Here is a 26,318-nt window from a genome sequence, read left to right on the forward strand (position 1 = left end):
CACACGCACACACAACAATAATGGCCAGTGTACAGTGTTAAATTTACCACTGTACTGCTGCTATCTCGCCTTTACCCCGCCCTCTTCCTGCCTGCTGCCGCCATCAAAAGGCAGGAATGGTGCCGGGACATTTTTGCACAGTCTGGACGCCTTTGTCAGAAGAGACAAGACGTAGCTAAGTGTTAATTATTTTTATTTAATAACAGTATTAGAAACTATATTATCAAAACAGCGGGCGAAGAGGTAAAGTGTAGCTGTAATGCTGTTTATGCTCCGACAGAGGTCGCTGTTTCCCCGCCCCCACCCGCCTGCTGCGGCCATCAGGAAGCGGAAGCAGGAATGTGGGACGTCTCTGGAAAGTTTGGACGTCTTTGACAGTTGGGCAGAAGAGACAAGACGTGTGGACCAACATGAAGGTGAGGATAGCGACACTCTCTAGGCACCGCTAAACCGCAGTCCTGACCGTGACTAGCTAACTAACACACGAGCTAACACTAGGTTAGCTTGTTAATGACGCTTTTAATTTTTTTTTTTTTTAGATTTTGACAGACTAGTTTGTGACGTTTCCAAAATGTGTGGACAAACTAGTTATAGACACTTGTTTAGTCACCGATAGCTTAGTTGGTCGCGCTTAAAAATCACTACTTTAAAGACGTTTGACGTCAGGACAAACTTCTTAATATGTCAATTATTAAACTGTTAAAGTCTACAAACTACTTAAAAGTAAGGACGAATTCGTTGTCGTTCTGAAGACTTTGAATGTCACAACAAACTGGTTAGTGACCGTGAACATTAAAATGAAAACTCGTTAGAGGCACTTGTTGACTCTCCATCGAACAGGTTCAATATCGGTACGAAGTAACATTTTTGGTTTCGTAAACGTTTCAAAGACATTGTTATGTTTGCTTTAAAAGTTTCATATGTAGTGCACTGCATGTGTTTGTCATTGATTTGTTTTTGGTGGTCATTGTGTACAATGTGGTTGTGTTGACCTTACACCTTGTCATCTAATATTTGACATATATTTCCTACGTCACTTAGGAATAAGTGGGTCAAACATTGGTTCAGCATGTCTGTTAGTGCTATAGTGTTGTGTTGATGTGCCCTGATGTGGTGTACATTCATCCCATGCCCTCCTTTACTTCTATTTTAATGTCAAGAGAATCAAAAACTAGTCCGAGTCCAAGGACCCTAAATTAGTATGAATTGGAATTTGTTGTTTGTCAAAACTAATCAAGAAGACTTTTTGGACTTTTTTTTTTTTAACGACAAGGCATCCTGTTTGTTTAAATTACGTGGTTGTGTCTTGATTTGTACTTACACTTTGTCACAATGACAAGTGCAGCACAGTGCTGATGTTGCACTCCAAATGGTGAGTGGTATTGGACACTGATGATTAGTTGCCATCTTGGTTAGGCACTAAATTGAAATAATTGCAGCTCAGGAGTAACCCCATAGCAGCGGAAACTAGTGAACAGACAAAGAGGAAGCGGGTAAATACTGCAACAGTCATTTCCCGTGAGTACGCAATGACAGTAATGGATTTGGGACAGCACTACACTTTCAAAATGTGCGGACTCATGAACTACAGTGTACTTAATGATGTGTGCTGATGGAAATCTTATGAGTGTATAAGTGTATTTGTGTCAGCTAGCGTAGCTGTGCGATGGTATGTCAAGTAAACCTCACTCCCCGACTCCTTAAGAGCCGCGCTGAGGGTTCTCCTGCACTGGCTTTCATGCTCAAGATTCTCAATTGGTGTGCCACACGCACAACCAAAACTTGTTATTTATTCTAAATTATTTAAATTATTTGTACAAATTACTGTTTACGCTGTACATTGTTGTTCATATTTGATGTAATCTATTTATTCTCCACATTATTTATTATTACACGGGAGCCAGGCAACGACATTTCGTTGGCAATTTCACTGCTGTGTTATTGTGCAATGACAATAAAGAAAGTCTATGTCTAAAAGGCTGATCACCTCCTGGTGAGCTTGGTTATATAATCCTTCTTGGCAGTGAAATTCATTTAGGAGAGCATAAAAATATCTTGAATGCATTTGACTTTGTACTAGCTGGTGCGAATGATGTAAAAAAAATTCTTCTATGGAAGAACTGCAGTGACAAGCACCTTCGAGCTTGCCCACGCCTGATCTCTTCAGGATGCAGTGGTACTAGTGCCTCCCGTATGACATTTCTATTTATTTTATTGTCCGATTAGTAAGATTAACGATGTCATGCTGACATTAAAGACGTTACACGGGCTATAGAAAGTCATGGTGGATAATAAATGTTTCTTCAACATTATATATATTATTGACGACATCCTCACAAACAGAAACTGGCAGGTGCCACAATCCAACTCAGTGTGCAGTGTGACTGTATCTGACTCATGTAGAAAATCCTTATCTTTTTTATTTTTCATCATGACTTTTGACTGCCTCCTCGTATTCCACTGGAGACAAAGCATGAGTCTTTCAATATGGCTAGAACTCAAAGAAGAAGACGGTAGTAACACCATCGTCCATTATGTGATTTTAGCTGTCCATCCAGTTTGTGCAGTAATGGAGAATCTTTCTGAGAGATTGTGTTGGAACTGAGAGGTTTGACTATAATGACAACAATAATCAACAAAGTTTGTCCCGGTGGATTTGTGACGTTTTAAAGTCCTTGTGTTTTCTTGTTTGTGTGTACGTGTGTGTGCTCTCATGTTGTCATGTTAAATTTGTATATGAAAATCACCCGTCCCTACATTTTCCCCACCGCCGCCTCTGTGTTTCCTGGTCCTTCTCAGACAGGAAGTTGTTGTGCTGGTTGTTGTAAACACTTGTTTCCTGTTTCACACGTTCTCATTCGTTTTTTGTCTGAGGGGCATCTATTTCTGCTCCTTTGTCTCTTGTGGTTCATTCAGAGTTGTGTTATTGTTGTTGTCTTTTCTGGGTACCACGCCCACAACCAGAAGCCCTGATGTCCAATCATATGTCGTCCCCTTGCAGGTGTGTTGTTGCTGTTGATGTTACCATTGCGACTTCAGTCTCCAAGCTGGACCGAGTGCTCTGACCGGCAGTCCACATGGAGAGGGAGACCGTTGGACTGGACCCTGTCCCCGCTCCAGGTGGGACATGTTAGGGCTGTGAAGCAGACCTGATGACCCTTGATAACTTCAATGCTTTGAGTCTGTATTGGATTTATTTCATCATCAGAGCCTAGTGGGCCACCGGCCTGCAGCCTGGCCTCCCTGCGGCGCCGTGCCTGGGCCAAAAGTAGAGAGTCCACCTGGCAGGAGACGCAGAAACCGGAGTCCTCTAGCCCCGTCCAACCGCAGCCCAACTGCAGGGGTACTGATGTGGACTCTCAGAGAACCTCAGAAGAACCAGGTGAAAATCACCACTGCCACTTTCACACAGACACGGGCTGTGCTGAAATTGAAAACTTCCATCAGTACACTGGAATAAGTAGAGTGGACCATTGGTTAGCATCATTAAGTCATTCCAGAAGGTCCGCCTCTAACTGAAACCAAAATCAATTTATCCCATAAGAAATCATGTAAATCAAATTAATAAAAAAATCTAAATGCATATAAATTAGGGCTATCAATTGATTAAAATATTTGATTGTGATTAATCGCATTTTGTACACAGTTAACTCGCAATTAATAACATTTAATCCAGATAGAAATACATTTTTTATCTATATTAAGTAGGGGAAATCTCTTTGTGGTAAACGATTCGATGTCCAACTAAAATAAAATTTTAATGAAAAGGTATCGATTTCGGATCTATGGGCCATTATTTAAAACAATACAGTCAGCAAGCATATTTTTGTATTACTATTTTTCTTTATTATTAGCATATTAGCTCTTAAACTCACCCACAAATGTTCAGTAAATACAACATGTGAGCGAGTGAGACCTCTCACACTGACACATTTATTTGTTTCAGCTCAAAATAAGATTTGTTTTATTTATGATACTGGCTTTAAATTCTAAATGTTTGTGAGTAGAAAAAGGCTATTTAGGCACATTCAGAAAGGATTATTATTAAAGATTTGCCTCAATGCATGTTTCCTTCATGAAAATACCTACAAAAAATAAAACACAAGGCAATAATCATAAAACATTTAATCCAAATTGCAAACTCAATGTAATTTTATTTCTCTTTTAAAACACATTAAAATACATAGAAATTAATCATTATATTATGGTGAATATTATTGTATTACAATAATTTAACTCTTAATTAGAAATCCCACAGTTTTTGAATGTTGAATGCGAGCTGCGAGTTGTCCTACTTTTTTGATGGTTGTTAAACGCACCGATGCACTGTTCCCGATGCACAGAGGGATGTATGGATGTATTTGAATGTATTTTCCCTCTTTTTCTTTCACCTCTTATTTGCTCCCAAGTGCTGATACTATGTGGGAATGCATAAAGGTAAGATTTGATGACTTTGAGTGCTAATGTGCATAATTGTGGCAGTTTGATTCTAAATCGCGAACCCTAACATAACACTGGACTTCATTAATGCGTTAACTTTCACAGCCCTTATATAAATACATATAAATGATGAATGACGGGGATAAATTAACAATTAAGGTTACTTTTACGGTCATGGAAGACGTGATTCTTCATCATAGTTCTCAAAGACGCGATGTGATCAACTAACACCACCTTCCTGTTTTGGCATGAGATTGAATTCAATAATGTTTCAGTAATGTCTCAATACTGTAAGCCAAAATTGAGCCATTTGTCACTGTTGGGTCTGGAACCAGTTAACTACAATAGACACATTTATGTACTTGTATGATCTTTTTCACAATATAGTACGCCTTTTTTTGTTGTATTTAACTTTATTTCTACAATGTGCCGTAAATTGGCAAATTTTAGGATGTCAAATGGCCCCCGGGACGTACTTTGGACACCCCTGATTGCTGATTTAGCAGACGTAAGCATGGTAGTGCAGTGGATACTTAGCCAGTCAAATATTTCCTTGTTGGCGCTGTCATCACGGGAATGCTGGCAGCGCGTGCATCGGCGTCTTGTTTGAACACGTCACGTTTGCGCCTAGCAGCTTTGCGACTCTTTTGCCCGTCTTTGGAAGCTTCTTGTTCAAACGGGATATGTAAAAAAAAAATAATAATAAAACATAACAAACAAACGTTTGGGGAAGTAAACACAGTCCAGTGGCGTGCTTGCAAAACCATTAGCCAGCATGCCGGAAGCTTCTTATGCCATAATCATTTATTTTTAAACCTGTTTTCATAATGTCTCTCTCTCTCTCTCTCTCTGTCTCTCTCTCTCGCTCTCTCTCTCTCCCGCTCTCTCTCCTGTCTTTACTTTCTTTTAATTTCTCTGCCCAGGGCTCAGTCCCAACAAGATCACCAGCTGGCTCGACCAATGCAGGTAACTTTCATCACCCATCACCTCACGTTATCTCTGCTTTGCTACAATATGGAGATACTGCTTTGATTGACAGCTGGGATGACGTCACTTACTTACTTAATTAATGTTTTTACATCTCAAGGTGTGTATGCGTGTGGGTTGTGTTGTGTTATCATCTGCTGACGTAGAACCAACACAGCCTTTGCCTAGATATACAACACATTAAACACACACACACACACATAGGCAAGATGACCAACGCCCGTCAGACTGTGAAGACAAAGAAGAAGCTGTCAAAAGATGTAAAGAAAGGCAGAAAAGAGCAAGTCAACAAAGGAGGAGTTAATTCTGCTGAGTCAACACTGTTATCACACATACATGCACACACAGGTGTTATAGCACACAACTTCATCTTTCTGTGTGGCATGCTAAGTAAAGGAATTACTCATTACCTTGACAACGGCCACAGGACAGAGCTGCGGGGCCGTCATGGCTGCTGGCGGAAAAGCAGAAGGACGTGCAAACACTGCGGCTGCGCATGCTTACACAAATGTTGGTGCATGCGTGTGTTTGTGGAAGGCTAGCATGAAGTTTGTCCCATTGATAAGCGCGTCAGGTTGCGTAACAGCCTACTAGCGTCCAGCTCACTTGCGGAGTACTAGTCTGTCTGGGACAACTGGTCTGGTCTTGTCTAGTCTGGCCTAGTCACCAGTCCATCACGACAAGTGACCTGCTCGCGAACACCACAGCTTGCCCGAGCCTGACTGACAGGTAAGACTGGGTTAGCTAGCCTCTGCAAGGTATGGTGCTCCAGGTTGTGAGCATATGGCCTGATGACGAGGCTTATTTGACTCAAGCCTTCCTTACTGGCAGGTCGTGTGACAACATTAGCATACGCTTTACAGGAAGTTAGCCACTTTTAGCGTGCATTGGCATGGCAGGCAAGTAGCTCAAGCTGTGTGTTTGACCAGTTATGGTGGGAGTGACAGATTTGTTGTTTGACAAGCAATTAGCCTGCAATAGTTGGAAAAGATCCTGGTTATTAGAAGCACCTAACTTACTGCATTCCTTCACTTGAACCAGTCATTTAGCAATAGCAGCTAGCCTCGACAATCAAGCTGAATGTACTGTATGCTAATGATGATGTCAGAGTAATGTCAAGTAGAAACACAGTTCCACACAACCATGGTTTATTTCATATGTTTAATTACAGGACACCACTGGCTGTCTCACTAGATGACCAGAGTGCGTCTCCCAGCAAAGGTAACATGTCTTACTTCTCACTTTTGGCTGTTTGTAAATAGTTTTAAACAATCTTCTTTCTTGTTGTGTGTGACAGCAGGAGCGCTGAGGAACGGCTGCAGCTTTGAAGATGACCTTTCCCTGGGAGCTGAAGGTCGGTAACGACTTCTAGCTTTCTCCTCTTCCTTCACCACCAGTCTGTCAGATTCGTTGTCACGTAGCCAGTGCTCGAGTGTGAGAAGCGGCAGCGTCAGGTCTGCTAGCTAAACACCAATCGTACACTCACTTGGGCTGACAGGTGTGTTTAATGATTAAACAAGATCGCTAGTGAGCTTCTCAGCCAAGTGGTTACTTGTGAAAATCATCTTGAAGCTGTGATGTAACTGACCAGATGCATCTTTGATAAAACTGCCCACGATTAATTCTGTTACATTCATGTGCATTAATTAGCGTTGCTGTACAGTGTGCACAAATAAAGACTATGATATAGCTTTCTACCTACACATAGTTAGGCTGAATTTTTTTGGATAGTTTGGAATTTTTGACATGAAGTTGTATGACATCCCACATCAGCAGTGTAGTGCATCAAAGGTGACTTATCCCACACTTTGTCCCCTGAGCCGAGTTTTGGTTGGATTTTGTTGATGAGGAATGTAGTTCTGGTTGGTTGGTGGGGCCACATAAGTAAAGATGCGTTCAAGAGAGTAATGCATTTGCATCAGAAAACACCATCACATCACAATCGCTCTGCATTAATTTATCTATTTATGCGGGTCCATTGTTGCGTATCTATTCCACATTTGCGGATGTGACATGAGAGTCTCAATACTGTGTCAATACTGTGATACAATGGGAATGAAGGTTCCTCATCACCAAAATCTGACCAGAACTTGGCTCACAGGACAGAGTGGGTGGTAAGTCACTGTTGATGCAATATGCTGCTGATGGGGATGTCATATAACTTTATGTTAAAAAAAATTTAACTATCCTTTTAATACTGCAATGCCTTTATGTTGAAGCTTACCTTGTCTGAACAGGACGTCACTGTGTACACATTGTAATGCTCTATAACTAGGCAGTTCTATTGTCGTTTTATTGTTGTTTCATGCTGTTTTGCGATAATGATGAAGTTAGCAATTCTACAACACTTGCACAGTAGAAATAATCAAAACGACAACAATACTGGAAATAATCCACAAAGCCAGATGTAACTATCCTGGTGAAGAGTTCACACGCCGTGTAACACCTTTGGACATTGCGAAAACTGCAATTACATGCACAACTCTTATAAGTCAATCAATATAACAAATAATACAGTTTTTAAACAAAGTTATATTCACCGTGTTCACCAGGCAGACCAATGGTAGAATGTACAGCAATGGAAAATACTTCTTTGCTCTTGCTCTCTCTCGCAGTCAACTCTTTCATGTGCTTCTCTTATCACACAGTACTTCCGGTTACCACCAAGTACTTCAGTTTTACATGTGTCACATGACTTACAATATACCAAAGGTCAAATATTTTTTTTGTGCACAGAACATATTGAACATTCTGATATAAGCCCATACATTTCTTAATAAATTAAATATATGCATAATAACAAACAATGAAAATTATTGCCGTTGACAATGTAGTGACCTCATCAACGCCGGCTACACAAAAAAAAAAACAACAGAGTAAAAGTGATGGGACAAGCAAACAAGCTTGAGTGCGGGCCAGTGGGGGCCAGGAGAAGGGAGGGCGAATCGTTCCCAAGTCTAGCACAGTACTAATGTCCTTGTGTGAGAACACCCTGAAAAACCCCCAACCTCATCTCAGAGGCACCTTAGCCTCACTCGGACATCTCTTCTTGCAAGCGTGTGGTCTGCTTCTGTGTGGAGAGCCACACAATATACTAAATACACAATGTGTGCACAATGATTGCTCAGAGGATGAATGTTAGTGAATTATTATTTCAACAGATACAGTGATCTAAATCAATACAAAATGTTTAGGAGGGCAGGGGTGTAGTTTGGGGGAATGGGGCCCTAATATAATGGTAGTGGACCCACCATCGCTATCCTGCGGCTTCTATGTTTACCGTACCCTGGAGAACTGAACTGTGTTGCTTGCTGGACACATACTAGTTAAAGTCGCTTGACTTAAGTTGCAGAGAGCCCTATTGATTGGACTGTTGTCATCATGCTTCACTAGTCTTGTGTGTGTTTCTTCACTCAGGCGGCAGAATGTCTGACACTGACAGTTCAATTCATGTTTACTTTTTTTGGACTCCATGTGTCCTCCAGCAGTTTTCTGCCTCTTTCGAGACAAACCGTCTAGGGCAGGGGTGGGCAAACTTTTTGACTCGCGGGCCGCATTAATTTAACAAAATTGACGGGGGGGATTATGTAGTATTTTACACATAACAGTCCATTTTTACACCTATATTTTTACACATATTTTACATGTAAAAGTGTCATGCAATCTGCTATATGTGCACTTTGAAATCATTTATTTGATGTAAAGTGTGTTTCTCAATGTATTATTATTATTATTATTATTGTTATTTTTATTAGAATTATTATTGTTATTAGTTATAGTAATGTTATTATATTATTATTATTATTTTGTTGTAATAATAATATTACTACCATTATCATATTAATATTATTAACAACAATATTAATATAATAGTAGTATTATTATCATTATTTGTATTACTATTATTGTGCTTGTGCTCCTTTTTCCAGGAGTATTTTGTAATATTACTACCATTATTATATTAATATTATTAACAACAATATTAATATAATAGTAGTATTATTATCATTATTGACAACATTATTATTATTATTATTGTTGTTGTTATTATTATTATTATTATTATTATTATTATTATTATGTGCTTGTGTCCCTTTTTACAGGAGCATTTTTTAACAGACCACATCAAATAACGAAATTGATAAAGCAGCTACCTCAACCATCAAAAAATTGGCCCAAGCCATGATGCCAGGTTGTATGTTGAGTTCAAATGAAATATTTGGAAAAAACAGGCGGGCCATATTGAAACACTTGGCGGGCCGGATGTGGCCCCCGGGCCGTAGTTTGCCCACCCCTGGTCTAGGGCAACATTACTTCATTTTGTAAGGACTTTGCTTGGGCGTCAAATTGTGCATGGTTGATACTGGGGTGTAAGACATGTTGTTACTCTCATGCCTGTATAGAGCTTGTTCAGGTTAATTGGGATGATGTTTAAAGTTCACCGGGGAATATGCAGTGGTACGTACATGTAAGTATTAAAAAGAATCGCATGAAGATGAGTCCAAATGTTGACTCCAAGCATTCAAAGTCATCCCACCCCACATGTGAATGTTGACTCATAGTGTCATGTCGAAAAACGTAATCTGTTTTTCTTCAACGCAACATGGTCGAGGATGCAAGACGAAAGTCAACTCCAACTTGAAAACATCACTTGGCCGCCTTAGGTCCTTTTTCATAATCTATTTATCATTTTCTTATTCCCTTTTAACACTTGTAATCACGTTGTCACTCAACACATGAACAGGTGATGGTGAACCAGCACCAGTGTCAATATACGCATCACATGAGAGCAGCAACAGGACATGATTCCTCAGCTTCTCTTGGAGGCATCCATACTATAGTCATTTATATCCCTGTATATATCCACACCGTATCATAGTCATAACCTGTTATAGTTGGTACATATATCTGTCCATTTACAGCTGTCTTCTATTTCTTCATTTATTTACTAATAAGGTATTTATAAATTTGCACTTCTGGTTGGATGCTAACTGTATTTTGTTGCCCTGAACCAGTGACATGAGCAATAACAATTAAGTTGAATCTAATCTAATCTAATCTAATCTAATCGTCAATTAGCTGCACTGCAGTGTGATCTAGTCAACTGTAACTCAGTTTTTCCCAACTATAGCTTCTAATGACTTTTGTCGGGCAAGCGAGTAAATATAGTATATCAAAAAGATAGTGATTTCCGGTAAGGACTCAGATTTAGTATGGAATTGTACGAATCGAGGTGCAGGTTTTGTGTCGAAGCTCTCAGCACAACTCAGTGGAGACTAATGAGTTCGTAGGTTGAGAAGTTTTGATCTCAGATGCGTGCAGGGCTTTGTGTGGAGTCTTTGTGTGTCTCTGAGAGTTCAAGTCCAGGGTTGTTGAAATGAAAACAAAGGTAAGCATGAAGGTACCTGCACAAAGATGGCAGCTTTGAGAAGATGACTTCATAGATAATAGAATGTAAGCTGCTTTTTGACTCGAGGGGCTCAGTCTACTTCCTGCTTGAGTCTAACACACGCGACTAAACAGATGCTAAGATGATACAAGAAGGATTACCGCAGTCATCATGCATCAATAGGATGGAAAGGCAATTCATGAAGTTGAGGCCTCAGGATGGACCAAGTGCTTTACCATAAGAGGCTGCTTCGCCATGGGGTGCATTGTGTGTGTTGCCTCGCAGTGGTGTGTATTGTCTTTATTATGGTCGTCTGAGAAGAACACGCTGCATGCAAGGAGGAAAAAAAGGATTTCAGCTTAGTGAGACGGGCTTCGACAGGCTGGAAAAGAAAACACAAGACATTCTGTATCTTTTTAAGACCACTTCTTCTGAATATGAACTTAATTTTTTAGTTACTTAAAATGCTGCCTGAACAATAATTTACCTTGAAACATATTCATTAGGTTTCCGGGATTTCATGTGGCAGTAGTTCCCAAGCTTTGCCTAAACAGAAATGAATGAATGGCAGCATCAATGTGTGAATGTTAAACTGAAACACTTTGTGGAACATTCAATGAGTCCACTGTACGGCAGGGGAGACACGCTTGGCGAGCACCTGCATCCCTACTTGTTCCCCTGCCATTGCCTACACCCTGTTGGTGCAGCTTATCCTCCCTCATATCATTAGTGTCAAAAAATCTGACATAATCCATTCATAAACATTTCTTGCCGCTGTCAGTATCTTCATCCACCTGCAGGGCAAAATTCCTAGACATAAATAAATAGTTTTTTGTTTTTTTTACACTTAGCAACTCTAGCAGTTTTATATTCCAATGTTTATGACACTGCAAAATGGCTGTGTTGGTAAATTTTGTTTTGAATAGCTCAGCATTGTGTACTCAGAATGTGTTGTTTGTATTTTAACTTGTTCAGCTTCATTCTGTCAGAAGCTAATACTTTGAGGTATAGAGTTGATGTGATGTGATTCACTGTCAGCTTTACGTTTTGTTGGAATTCCTCTCCCAATATCTGCCATGCTTTACTTCCTGCATTTAACACGGCAACATTTGTTTCTTCTTTGTCTGTTTGGAATATTTACAGTCCACCTTGGAAATCACTGCCTAATGTGTTTTTCCCCAAATAAGAACAAATCAGAGATTGACAAATTTTGCGAGGTGATGAATCAAGGACTGTAGGGTTGCGGAATCACAACATCATAGCAAGCTCTAGATAGCATGTAGACCTGCCCCTGATGTAAGCCATTGCATGATTTTCACACCTTTGTACATCTTGATGAGACTACAAATATTTCAAAGGTGGTTAGGTTTGGAATGTGATCAATAATCTCACCAGGAAATGAACACATTGTTTACTTTTGCCAAGCCCCAAACCGTGAAGGTGAAAGGTATTGTTTTGGTTTCGTGTTAGTTAGTTAGCAAGCGGGATTTGGCAAGAACAACGTATGTTTTCTGCTGCAGATACCAAGGAAAGATATTTTTTCCTATTCCCTTGAAAACTGTACCGTTCCGTCTGACTGTTACTTCTCTGTCAAGGAGAAAGTCGTCTGCTAAGTAACAGGGATGAGTCATGGCCCCCTGCCCCCTACAAATGAAAATGGCGCAATCTTACCATTTTACATCATCCTCCATGAACAAGGGACAAACAAAGGCTGTCTCAAGTGGAATGCTTCTGTCAGTACAAGTCAAGTACCTGTATACTATGTACTGTACTAAGTCCTGAGTGTGCATATTTTGACAGTGTAGTCAAATCTGTTACTGTTGTTGCACACTTACTGGAAATGAAATGTTGCAATTTCACCTCTTCTTCGCCTATTCACTATTTTCCGCTGCTATGGGTTACTCCTCACCTCCATTATTTCAAGTTAGTCCCTCCCCTTCTGCTGCATAGTCAAAACTATTGAGGGCATTTAAGGGCATGTCCATCACTGCTAATTCACCATTTTGACTGTTTTAAGTGCATTGAGTTACTGACTGTGCACTGCATTTTGCCATATGTCTCAGTGCGAACACACTTACTGTCATGTTCATGTTGACCTGTGTGTGTGTCTCCAGCTGACCATCTTCAATCCAGCAACAAGAAGACTGGATCCTGGTGAGTCCGCTTCTTCTCAATTCATGAAACTAGATTCCCCCTGTTCACATGCTCATTTCCTGCTACACTCCTCCCCTCAGCGGTGGTCTCGCCGCCAATCAGAAAAGGAGTCAGTACAAAGAAAAAGGAAGAAGTATGAACTCTACTGGGTCAGGCAAGAGCAGCACCGTGTCCAGGTCAGTACTTGATTGGGTGATTGATCTCCTGAAGAGCATAACTGAATAAAAACAGTGAACTGTTTTTCAACTATTTGCAGTTGTACTGGTTTCTAAATGCTCAATACCACATTCACCTGCTCATGTGGAGTTAGATTTTCCCTGTTGTCTTTTTAGTGTGTTTTTGGACAGGTCAATACTGTTTCCTATAGAAGTTGTCCCTAAAGTCATAGGGACATGTAATTTACACAAAGAATGTGCATACCTTCAGTTGAATTTCACAGATATTGATTAATAAATAAAATAAAAAATTAGGGCTGTCAAATGATTTAAAATGTTAATCAAATTAATCATTTTTCAAATTAATTAATCATTTTTAATCTCAATTTGCCACTACACTATGTGTGAAATACGCCCATTTTTGCTGTTTTATGAACAAATAGTTAAACGACAGTATTTCCCTAATGCTACCCTCTTTGAAAATAGCAGAACATTTGAACACACACTAACTGCATTATTATTACTGCTTTGGAATTGCACTGCTGTTGATGTGTTGAGGTCAGAATAAAGTTATGAAAGAATGGGGACGCTATCGTGGCTTTGTCTGCCGTAACGTAACGTTAACATAATAAATGAAAAAAATGTGTTACCGCTGTTAACACGATATTTTTGACATCCAAAAATATTATTCTTTACTACTCTACTATTCTTTTCATAGTTGTATAATATGTGCGCCAGTGCCTATGTGTTCACTTGACTTTAGGGGCACCCCAAACACTGTTTTTCACAGCATCTCCTCTGCCTCATCACTTTTTGTCTGTGTGTGTGTGTGTGTCTTGGTCCACAGCGTGTCCGAGTTGCTTGACCTTTATGAGGAGGACCCGGAGGAAATCCTCCTTAATCTTGGCTTCGGTCGAGATGAACCAGACATGTCCTCCCGAATTCCCTCGAGGTTCTTCGACAGCTCGTCCTCAGCACGTGGCATCGACATCAAGGTATGATAGTTTATTGAGCATGGCTGATTTTCAGAAATTTCCATTAAGAATAAAATTATGGTACATATCCTACACTCAGTTATTAGGTGGAGGAATTGCAGATTAGCTTGAAATACAGTATTGTCTAAATGGTATTATTCCCCTGTATGTGCTACAGGTTTACTTGGGAGCTCAATTGCAGCGCATGGAGGTGGAGAACCCAGACTTCGCTCTGACAAGTTAGTACCGCCAGTCCACACCGTCGACACAACACTTGCTGCTCCTAAATGCTTCATTGCTGTCTCCTGTTCTCACTTTGCTTGTGCTGTTTGGTGGGCTCCTTCTCCCTTTTTGGGCTCTCTGCCAATTGCCTGGACAACTACAGCCAGCCAGGACAAAGATCTGTTTGTCCCTCACACACCAATGAGATCTGGCCTCTTTTGGCTGTCCTGTGTGTGTGAAGTTGCTTCCTGGCTAATTGAACATGTTTGTCCTTCATGTCCTTCTAAGGTCATGTGTTGACATCAATAGGATACCACCATACCCTTGTTCTGACCCATTTAGAACCTAGGCTAAGTTCTCCTTTGAACTTTCATAGCTCACTTTAAACCCTAAACAGTTGATTCTCTTCTTCATGACAGTTTTATTGTCATGCTGCTATAAAAGACTTGGCCAAAGATCCCATGTAAAAGAAAAGCTGAATGAGTTGTCATTTCATTAGGTACACAGTCTTCGTGTGTACTCACCCTAGACCACAAGTGGGTAAACCTTTTAACTCACGGGCCACGTTGATTTACCAAATTTGGACATTGATCAACATTGATGAAATTGAAGACTGAGCACAAGCCATTCCAAGTTTTTCAACCTGAAGGACAGGTTTTGCTGCATCTGAGCCCCTGGTGTTATTTGGTTATCATGTAATGAAGCTTCACCTTACATGTTCTCATGAGGTAACAGACCTTAGCATCATGTTCTCACAAGGCAAAAAATGTAAATGCCGTCTGGAAGTCTACCTAGTCCATGCTTCTGAGATGGCCCTCAGTGAGCTGAAGTCCGACCCAGTGAGACCTTTGTCGATGCTGTAACAGAGTTCACTCTGAGCCATGATGCACAGCAGCGTGGACTTTGTGTTTTAGTTCAAAGTGAGGTATTACTCACTAAAGCCTCCGGTTCTTGCCTGGAAGTCGTCTTCTGTTCCATGGCATTCTCTTGCTGCTCCATCCGTTCCTGGGATATGCTTGTTATGTAAGACGTATTCTCAGCAACTAAAAGACTCTTTGGAGAGGTGGACAGGGAAAAAAAAGAAGTCTCATTCCCCACTTCCTGTTTCTGCTTTGTGTGCTTGAGCCGAGTCAGCAGGACATCTATCTTGGTCACATGTCCCACAAGTTCAGGTTCTTGCTCATCTAGTTTTTGGACTTTTTGGAGTTTGAGGCTTCAGTGCCAACAATGTGATGTCAGTGAAGGCATCGGGATCTTCAGGATCTGTGCAGTGTTCCTTTTGATGACATCACAGCATGTGTTTCATAACAGACTGACAAGTATTTAGACAGTGGGGGAGGGCGGTGTGAATGCATGCTAGCCGTCATCCTGCTGGAGACGAGCTCCTCTTACACAAGCTCAGAGGAGGAAGGAAGGCCAACTGACATCTGTCTTCAATCCCAACATGGCTGCCTTTCTCAGTCTGCTTTAAAAAAAACAACACACACATAGCAGTCGGCATTGTGTGTCGTACAAACCCCAAAAACACCAGGTATATTGTGAACAGTGGTCCTATGGTTGTGTTTTTGTTTGTTGGAGATTAGCGACAGTGGTGGTAGGAGGAAGCGTCTGAGCTGTGGAGATACCGGAGTACTGTCTCATTCTCACTTCCTTAAATAGTGCTCTTATTTGTGTACCTCCATCCAGCACGGAGCGTACCTGACCTTTACTGGCTGACGCTTTCTCTGAGATGCTATGCAGTCTTGTCTCAATCCAGTTCTCATCTAGCTTAGAAAAAGTGGTGCTAGCCGGAACTGGTTTTTACAAGGTTGGTGAATTGAACTGAGCAGAGCCCATTCACGACTGCTACGTCATAATCACGGGTCGGTATGTACCTTGGTTTTATGGTGTTATGGGTACATGTGCCTTTACACCCCTAGTTACAATACCATCTACCAGCTCTCCTTATCGAGATCAGTGCTTTTCAACCTTTTTTGAGACATGGGAAACATTTGACAAACACCTGCATCACACCACCCAATGAAAATATTGTAAAATAACACACCAAGGCTTAAAAAAAACAGCTTATATGACAAATTTGTCTCTCACTTATTGTCAAACATGCACCTGTTAGGGAATACAAAACAGATATCCTTGCAGGAATTGACAAAATACACACAAAAGCTCAAGTGCTCTCAGTTCATCTCTCCTGAAAAGTTCAGATTTAAATGATGATCTTGTCGCAGTACAATTATTTCCAAGAAATATAAGTCCAAGAACTGCTGCTGAGCTACTATATGGGTTCCTAACCCACTCAAGGCACTCAGTGGTTGAAATAAAATGACAACTTTTGAGATTTACCTATCTGACAAAGTGTAGCAGTGTAGAGTGGAAACATGTCATGGTTGGCACTTTAAGATAAGATATGCCTTTATTCGTCCCTCAGTGGGGAAATTTGCAACTTTCCACATATTATTGCCAGAGCTGCACCTTTGAAAGGAATGAATTTGTTGTATTCGTATCGGTGAGCAGGTTTTCATGTGTTTCATTTTATGTGTAGCTGCTTCCTTCAGATTTTGGAATCCGCCATGCATGCCAGCCTGGCACACCGCTGCTTACTTGCAAGCAGCGTTGCATCGTCACACCTCTCATGAGTCAAAAAACACCTTTAACTCCTCATCAGCTCATATACAGGAGCCAAGACTTTGCCACTCGATAAACATCGTACTTCTATATGCAGCAATAAGAGTTCATGCTTCACTCCCATTTTCTCCCCGTACACCAAGCACAAACGATTTTGTGCCGTTTTTCCCCAGTAAGAGTCAATTCAAAAGAAAGCCAACTGTTTTTTTTTTGCTTTCTTCTCACCACCACTCCCACTAAGCCCCTCTTCTGGGTCAGAGTTAGTTCAGAAAAAGGTTCAGAGTTAGCATTTTTCCTTTTCTGATATCTATCCATCTTTTTCACAGTCGCCTCTCTCAATACTACACTAATTGTCTGATTAACAAGATCATTAGATACGTGCTGCCATCTAATGGGGGAGTATTTAATTGCTCCATGAGGTAAAATGGGCAGATTTCCCACCACACACTAGACGATCTCTCATGGGACACTAGAGTGCCACGGCACAGTGGTTGAAAAGAACTGACCTTAGTGGGCTGATTGTTCTCTTGTCTCTTAGGTCGCTTCCGTCAGATTGAGGTCTTAACCACTGTTGCCAATCAGTTCATCCAGCTGTACGGTCATGTTTCTGGTCAGCCGGTCCAAAGTGTCAGCAGCAAGGATCAAGGTAACCATGACAACCACCAATGACTATCAAGTCCTCAAGATGCCTCTTTTTGGGGAAAGTTTTATCTTAATTGATATGTTATATGTACATGCAGGAGGAGAAGGAGGGGGCAACGGCGTCAAAGAGGAATCGCCTCCTCCTCTCAAGAGGAGAAACTCGGCTCTCAATGCTGCCAAATTGCTGAAGAAAACCCTTACCAAACACAACCTGCTGACACCGTCCCCTGAGTTGTCGGCCACCCGAGCATCAAATCAGCCCGCCAACAAAGGTCAGCCCGATGATGACCTTGCAAAAAGCCACACCAACAACGGGCCTGCTCAGGACAGCGACACTGCCGAGCATGATCACCACGCCGACTCAGCCAACCAGAAGCATGTTCGCAAGAAGGACAGTTGCTCCCTGGCGACGGTTACAGAGGAAACCAACGGGGACGGAGAATCAGAGCGCCTGACAGAAGACAGGTCAGGAGAGAGACAGAAAGACATGCTGACATTGCTCATGGACAAACTAAGTATTTGGTTGTCTTTTTTTCCCAACAGTCCTGAACTCAACAGTAAGCATCAGCCAGAGTCACCTGACTCTCAGCCAGCCAATCAGAGAGCAGATGAACAGACGACCAAAGTGGACGAAATGAACATCATCTCTACCACTGACAAAGCTCCTCCCTCTCTAGCCCTGCCGCAGCTTCTTCATTTACGTATAGAGAAGGCAGACTCCTTTGACATGGAGGAGGTAAGGGTCCTACATGTTCGGCCATACGAGTGTAGCGTGGTATGAATGTGCCATGTGATGTTTTCTCCTTGTTGTCATGTGGAAAATGAGCAAAAGGCTGCACAAACATAGGTTTAAAAAAATGTGATCTCTAGTCACATGAAATGTCTAATTTCTTTCTTTTTCTATTTTAAACTCAGATTCTGAGTAACGAAGACGAGGCTCTTCTATCCAGAAGGTCCATGAAGTCAGGTGAAACGAGATGTCACTTTCCAACCTGTGTACATGTGTGATTTAAAAGCTTAATAGTCACAGTGACTTGGTGACAAGCAGAGTAGAAGAGAACATTTCCATGCTGTAAATCTGTTACATAAGTAAAACTATAAACATGTTGGACAGCCTCTCAGTGACTTTCATTAGCACTTGATACCTTGCAGGTCACACATGATTTATTTAATCGAAGACCAGTCCTTGCTCTCTGGCTCTGTCTCATTTTTAGTGCTTAAGTACTTAGTAGGGCTTTTCGTAGTCGAGGCTGATTGTTAGATTTTGTCCATAGTCAACTAATTGGTCAATGTTGGTGTTTTTTTCCTGTTCTAGAGCACAGCTAATAGGGATACCTACAAATAAACAGATCTCATTTGCGACTCTTTCCACCTCAAAGTAAAAAGCTATATCACCCAGATAAAAAAAAAAAAAAAACATTGTAGGCGTCCAACACCAGTACCTTCATATACTGTATTTAGTGACAAAGAAAGCAAGATGAGCAAATCTGAAACACCGTCACCGTTGACAAGAGGGCATATCAGTCATCAGAAAAGTGCACATAAAATAGGAACAACATGGCTTGAAAAATAACTTGCTAAAACTCTGTTAGCAACCTAATTTCTTGGATTAAAATATACAGTTGGGATATTAAGATCATTTTAACCTATTGAAATTGTTCTTAAATTGTTTAAATAGTGTTTACATATATACTATATATATATTGCAGTGTATATTGATTTAGATATAAGCTGCTGACAGTTGCAGTGTGTTGGAGTCATCTTTACCTTTTCAAAATATTTCTACACTTTGATGATTTGTTCAGTACCTTTATGAGTCAATAAGTGCGTGTTGACAGTCATCCTGGTCCTCACTTCAACTTCTTTGAACTTTAGCGATTATCTTATTAATGTGTAGTGAGTGTAGGTTTTCTGTTTAAAGTTAAACACACATCATTTTCAGTTCTGGAGTAACACAAATGCTTAGAAGCAGCTGTGGGCACCTCCATGTAATCACCCCATGTGTCAGAAAGGTACAGTCTGGATCACATGATATTTTCATATGTTTCAACGGCAAGGTTGATAGTCAAATCAGAGTCTTCCGAATTGAATCCTCAAATCTTCTATTATTCTAAATTTCTTCCACTTCCAGCACTCAAAAGTGGGCAAATTGAGACAGTCTCTCTCTCTCTCTCTGTCTGTCTGTCCCTCTTGCTCTCTCTTGCTCTATCCCTCTGCTCATACAAGTCACCACACTGACACCTGCTGGAAAAATTCAGAACAAATCCCAACATTTTCCAATGTGTCCTTCCCACAGACCTGCTGAGGACAGCCAGCCAGCATTCTGACAGCAGTGGCTTTGCCGAGGAGCCGTCTGTCGACTCCAGCAACCTCAAGGTCTATCTGAGCTTTAATTGTGTAATACTGTATACTGTAATAGTAACATTAGGTGTGCACAGTATGTGCATGTAGATGACTTCATGATGTTGATGATGATGATGATGATAATGGTTGCTTCAGGTGCAGGAGAGTAGTGACAGCTGTGACAGTGAGACTACGGTGACATCACACCCTTCACAAGATGTCTCCACGCCCATCGCTCTGGACCAACCGGTCTTCGTCCTGCCAGAATGCAATGCAGAAGTGGCAGAGCCTATTAGTGCATCTGAGGCTGTTGGGAATTCCCAGGAAGAGGATGAGTGTGATGGAAATTCCGAGCAGGTCCCGCAGTACACAGCACACCAGCTCCCCAAGAACTGTCCACAGGATGAGACCCAAGATGTAGAGCAGGATGGGAGTAATCTGGTACCAGAATCTGAACCAGAACAAAGTCAGAACCAGGAAAAGGCAGCAGTTGGTACAGAACCTTCCCAACAGGCTGCTGACGGGGCCCAAGTAGACCCTTCTTGTAGTCTCCCTGCTTCCAACTCTCCTATCCTCAATGCACTAAGCCGGGCCAAACAGCGGCTCGGCTCCCATTCCAGTGATCGGCGTCCAGTCACAAGCAGGAGGCGGCTCAGAGGCGGACACCCCCTGCACAGGTCATCTTCCCTCCCCTCCTCGTTGCTCTCGCCCTCCAAGGTGGTGTCATCCGTCAAGATTGAGTTCGGGCAGGGCCAGACGTCTTGTAGCCAGCCCCGCTACGCCTTCCGGTACATTCAGGAGCCCACTGGAGACCAAGAGACCACTGCCTCGTCCACCTGTATCTCCACTCTTGTCATTAACCACTCCTCCAAGTCCACAAACCAATCAGCGCTTCTTGCAGAAGACTGTGCCCCACCCAAACTTACCCCTCGACACCTCATCCACTCCTCATGCTCACTAAGAAGATGTGCCAGTCCTCCTGTAGATTGGCCAGCAGCGCGAAGTGCCCAACCCCGGATCACTCAGAGCGTTCCAGATCTCTCCTCCAACCAGGAGCAGTTTGGCCGCTTCCAGCAGGGCATGACTCCTGATCAGTCAGTCATGTTCCTTTCCCCCAGTCCAAGTCCCAGTCCTAACCTGAGACAGGAGACCCCTCTGTCCGCCCCCCATATCAACCCCTCGTTCCTGTACCCCACGCCTTTTCATCCTTACGCCAGCCTTCCAAACCTTCATCACCCCCATCATTCCAGCATGCCCAGTCTCCTCCCCCAGCCCACCAACATATCCCACCTGCACCCTCTGCACCCACCTGCCATGGTCACACCCCCCCAGTACACCAGTCTGTGGAACCTTCACCCAGGCACTCCCACATTACACCACTTCCATCCCAACAGTTATCAACTGTACCACTCGGCCCCTCACACCCCGCCCTACCTTGGTTCCCATGGCTATGACATTAACCAGGACCACATTCTGCATCGGGGGAGCGCGCCTCCAGGCCCAGGCTTCCTCCCAGGTCCCGGCCTGGGTCTTGGCCCCCACCCAGGACTTATCCCAGGTCTCGGACCCCACCCTGGTTTGTCTCCAAGTTCTAGTCAGGTCTTGTCCAGTACAGAGATGCAGCTGAGGAGAGTTCTACATGACATCAGAGGGACAGTTCAGCGTCTAAACCAGGTTGGTCATTGCTGGCCCATTATTGTCTTTGTGTCAGTGTTAGTCATTCTCCCTTAATAACAACAACAATGTGGTGTACTTGTTAAGAAAGTTGTTTTTGTCCTAACATCTCTGTTGTCCACACATAGAACCAGGACGAGACATCTGATGTGTTCACTGAACACAGAGCGTCAAGCCAACAGGTATAAAAGAAAATCCTGCACCATTTAGATGGAATGCACCTTTTAGATGGAGTGCAGTGGAGCGTACCCACACAGATATGCAAGCCACCGACGCTCTTTCATAACTTCATTCTAACATGAACACATAAACAGCAGAGTCTCCAACTCACACCTATCACCTGTCTACCTCATTTTCATGACAAAAGCGTGAGATGCTTTCAGGGACATTCCAAACATCACAAAAACGGCTTTATAATCCATGTGTGCGTAAATAAACAGGAAGGTAAAGAAAAATGTGAAGTGAATATTTTTACCACTTGTATATTTGTAGCTCTTAATTCGGATGTATGCTGGAAAATACACTGAAAACAAGTACATTTACCTTAACTTACGTGGTGTCTTTGAACGCAAGCCCTCCTTGCTCATAATAATACAGTTTAAAGTGTCGTTCAAATGTTCAGATTTTTAGGTATGTGGTATCTTTCAGCTTGATTGAGATTCAGTTTGGAGCTTTTAATAAATACAAATATATATAACTCGTCTCATCTTGCTGTTAATTGAATACAGTAAAAATGGACATATTTCAGACATACTTGTGGTGATTAATCATGATTAATTATTTAAAATGGATTAATCTGATTATTTTTTTCATTTGCCACCCCCTAATACTATTCATTCATTCATTCATTTTCTACCGCTTATCCTCACAAAGGTCGCGGGGGTGTTGGAGCCTATCTCAGCTGTCTTTGGGCGAGAGGCGGGGTACACCCTGGACTGGTTGCCAGCCAATCACAGGGCACATATAGACAAACAACCATTCACACTCACGTTCATGTGCTGTCTTTTAGTCACTTGCTGACCTCCAGCAGAAGAGACGGAATCTCAGCTTGTTCCGTACGCAGATGATGGACCTGGAGCTGTCAATCATCCGACAGCAAGCCTTGGTCTACAAACACCTAAGTCCAGCTGACAGGTGAACCAGAACTCTGTTTGCATCTTTCTGTGTAGGAGAGGGCTAACATGTTAGATTTGAGAATCATATCACTGTGTGTGTGTTTGTGTAGGCTGGAGGTGGAGCACCTTCAGTCTCTGAGGTCAGCTGTCAGAGATGAACTCCTGGAGCTGGAACAACAGCTGGAAGACAAAGTGATGGAGTTGACGCATAATGGGCCAAGCAAGGTACATGCACATATGCATGCACACCTACACGGACACATACACAAACAAAATCCTTATGAAAATTGCAGCACAACAAGACAGTAAATGTTGCATTTGTGTTGTCAAGCTAATTGACGACTAACAGCACCTGCTTTAATGTTGTCATTCTTCCTCATAATTGTCAGGGTCTCTATGGTTATAGCAGTATTGAGAATTTGTGCACAACATCTACACTAAAAGCCATGGAGCCGGTCAGTACACATCCACACACTTTGTAACAAACACCAAAGAATACTATCAACATGTGTGTGGTACTGTTGCTATGCACAGGTGTCAGATCTCCTCAGAGAGCAGTATCTACTCCAGTCACAGCTCAGCTGTGATGACAACGCCCCCTCGACAGCCTCCTCCTCGCCACCTACCAGTCACACACTGAGCGGGGCTGTCGAGCAGAGGCCGGGCGTGTACCGGGCTTCCATCAACATCACCCCCGCCCCGCCGCCTCGACCCATCAGACAGGCGGAGGTAGAGGAGGATACAGAGGAGGGGACGGTAGCCTTGGGTGGAGGCAAAGAGATACCACAGGATGAGGAAGAGGTGCAGGATGCAGGAGTCAAGGGGGAAAACCTGCAGGACCTCATCAGAGAGGTAAGTGAGGTTGAGTCATATTTATATTGAGCTGACTGTCATTCAAATTTTCAGCTAAATCCACTATTTGTACATCAGATTAGGGAAAGTGTTGCCCAGGAGGTCCGACGGGAGATCTTCAATGAGTTGATGGCTGCTGTGTCGCCACGGCAATCACCACTGCCTGCTGCCAGACAGTAGCTTCTGCGGCAACACCCTCCACCTCAGAATGCACCATCACTGCCTGTCTGTATCACTGTAAGAGCAGCCTTAATGGTCTGCAACACTGAATGTCTGTAACACTGCATGGGATAGACTCCCACACCCGCCTGGCCCTGGAGAAGGCACTGCAGGATGTGGGCCAGTGCTGAGCTAAAGCCTTAACTTAAAAAAACATAATAAAATCAAACCACTGTCAGGAAAACTGTGACCAGAACCAGGACCTGTCAGAATGACTGTGCCTTCATCTCACTGCAGTGAAAATTGCAAAAATAAGTGATCATGTTGTTCATCTCTTTCATTATAAATGAGGGATGCAGCCAGCTTGTTTCTTGTATTCGTGGTTAAACAAGCAAACCACCTAAAAACTTGGGAGAAAAAGAGCAAAAAGGAAATAAAAAGTTAACCTGTTGGTACTAATAATGGTAATAATAATTACACTATTAATTAACTAATAACACAAAGCTGACATTGGGGTGTAAAGATGTTTAAACTGACATACTCTGATATTTGAATCAGCCCTGAGCACACTAATAAATACCTGTAAATAATCATTATGTGACAGAGGTGTCCAAAGTGCGCCCCGAGATCCATTTGCAGTTTGCTTTTTATTATTGTGCGGCGTAAAAAATCCAAAAGGCAAACAAAAAAAGCAAAAGGACTACAAAACTATTGACACTAATGATAATATAAATTAACACAAAGTTCATAGTTTTGTGTACAAGATAAGAACAATGCAAAGCATTCTTGTGATTTGTCAATATTCAGCTCTCTGGAAAAATTTGGACACCCCCGTTAAAAAGAAAAATACAACTAATGTCAACTTTCCTTCACTGCACTGGGCTGGAGGCTCAACAACAACAACAAAATCTCATTGTCACACTTCACAAAGCCAAGCAATGGGTTGTGTCCGTTTGTTTACATTCAGCACACTTGTGCCTTCATTCCAATACTCATTTCACTCTCAGCCACCGTCACCCTTCATCATCATCATCACTGCCTTGCTTGTACTAGGAACAATCATAGAGGACCTTTTTTTGTTTTCTTATGCAGTAAAATTAACATTTGTTCAGGACTAAAAATGCCACTGCTTGAATGTTGAATGTGCGTATGACGCATAGTAGTAGTATCGGTGTTAGCTGTTAGCTTACCCATGACTACATTGGTGATGGTGGTTGTTGTTGCACATGCATGCTACATGTTAAGGCCAACAAAATTTGTGAATATAAACAGTAGCGGGCTGCACGGCTGATGAGTGGTTAGTGCGCAGGCCACACAGCTAGGAGACCCGAGTTCAATTCCACCCTCGGCCATCTCTGTGTGGAGTTTGCATGTTCTCCCCGTGCATGCGTGTCTCCGGGGACTCTGGTCTCCTCCCACATTCCAAAAACATGCTAGGTTAATTGTTGACTCCAAATTGTCCATAGGTATGAATGTGAGTGTGAATGGTTGTTTGTCTATATGTGCCCTGTGATTGGCTGGCAGGGGTGTACCCCGCCTCTCACCCGAAGACAGCTGGGATAGGCTCCAGCACCCCTGTGACCCTCGTGAGGATCAGCGGTAGAAAATGAATGAATGAATAAACAGTAGCAAACTGTAACATATCGATCTCATCACCCTAGAATCAATCTGATACTGATACTACTTTTGGTATTGATAATAAAAGCTTAATATGCTAGCGTGCATGCTAACCTAGCCGCCAATTGAACAGCTAACCGGCCCATTTGTCAATTGGACTTCTTTTGAAAGAAAGGCAATGACTGTTTCAACATTTTAATCTCTGGAATTGTTGATAGTGATGGTAAGCTCATGTGAAGGTGTGCAGATGTTGTGTTGGCTGATGGTCAACGAAAGCTGTGAGGAGCCTCAGATGTGTCATAAGGATGTTAGCTCCAAGCTTAAATAATGCATTTATAAAGGGATTATAGTGGGTTTGTCATTTGAGGGCAGGCCACGTTACGACGCTTCCATCCATCATGTCTCATGGCTGGTGAATTATGTGTCACACCTATTGAATGTCGAACTACATTGCATTGCATTGCATTGTCTCTTTGAGGTTTTGGGATCGTTAATGCTCGCTTAGAATCATCATCCAGTTGATTCTTTCACTGTTCCTTCCATTAGTGCCAAGCTCTTCTTGCACCACATTTGTTTTTCTTTTATTTTGTGGTGCACGTCTAATCATCATTTGACCTTTGGCCTCATTTTCCCTTTTGCCTTTTACTGAGTGTGTGTGTTTTGTACTGCCGGTAACACAATGCGGGGAGGGAGCACTCATTACAGAGAAGAATAAAGATGTATTTATTTTCATTACAACTGACTTCTGACTATTCTTCAGCTGTGTGTGTGTGTGCAGAGGTGTTTCAAGAGTCTTATAGGGCCCGATTCAAAAATTCACAGGGGCCCCCTTGACATAGCTCCAATGTTTGCCAGCTCTCGGCGGCCCGCCAACAGCTGCCTACCTTGTCTGCTGGCAAGCTGCGTCCCTGTGTCAAATGTAATCATGCATCTCTAGCCAGGTGAGATAAAGATTATGTAATCATGAAATATA

General features: G+C 42.2%; 1 protein-coding gene across 5 annotated transcripts; it reads left to right on the top strand.

Annotated features, from left to right (window-relative positions):
* itprid2 (ITPR interacting domain containing 2) lies at positions 1-26,083 on the top strand. 5 transcript variants are annotated; one of them, XM_058082047.1, is made up of 22 exons: positions 1-416; positions 3,002-3,120; positions 3,209-3,382; positions 5,364-5,406; positions 6,599-6,648; positions 6,725-6,781; positions 12,931-12,970; positions 13,051-13,146; positions 13,973-14,120; positions 14,278-14,338; positions 17,482-17,589; positions 17,684-18,050; positions 18,129-18,321; positions 18,501-18,552; positions 19,882-19,961; positions 20,085-21,602; positions 21,731-21,784; positions 22,612-22,736; positions 22,828-22,942; positions 23,107-23,172; positions 23,252-23,569; positions 23,648-26,083. In XM_058082047.1, exons 2-22 carry the CDS (start codon positions 3,078-3,080, stop codon positions 23,747-23,749), a joined length of 3,810 nt encoding a protein of 1,269 aa, XP_057938030.1. In that variant the 5' UTR covers positions 1-416; positions 3,002-3,077; the 3' UTR covers positions 23,750-26,083. The 5 variants fall into 5 exon arrangements, with proteins under 5 accessions (XP_057938030.1, XP_057938031.1, XP_057938032.1 ...); XM_058082048.1 differs by having other exon boundaries at positions 6,728-6,781; XM_058082049.1 differs by lacking the exon at positions 23,107-23,172.
* The last annotated feature ends 235 nt before the right edge of the window (positions 26,084-26,318 follow it).

This window comes from Doryrhamphus excisus, chromosome 9 (genome assembly GCF_030265055.1).
Source record: "Doryrhamphus excisus isolate RoL2022-K1 chromosome 9, RoL_Dexc_1.0, whole genome shotgun sequence".
Taxonomy (NCBI): domain Eukaryota; kingdom Metazoa; phylum Chordata; class Actinopteri; order Syngnathiformes; family Syngnathidae; genus Doryrhamphus; species Doryrhamphus excisus.

Bases quoted from the DNA above. Each gene is read 5' to 3' on its own strand.
- itprid2 (XM_058082047.1), top strand. From the start codon at position 3,078: ATGGAGAGGGAGACCGTTGGACTGGACCCTGTCCCCGCTCCAG. The intron at 21,603-21,730 runs GTTGGTCATTGC...GTCCACACATAG, and splicing joins CAGTTCAGCGTCTAAACCAG to AACCAGGACGAGACATCTGA. The intron at 23,173-23,251 runs GTCAGTACACAT...TGCTATGCACAG, and splicing joins CACTAAAAGCCATGGAGCCG to GTGTCAGATCTCCTCAGAGA.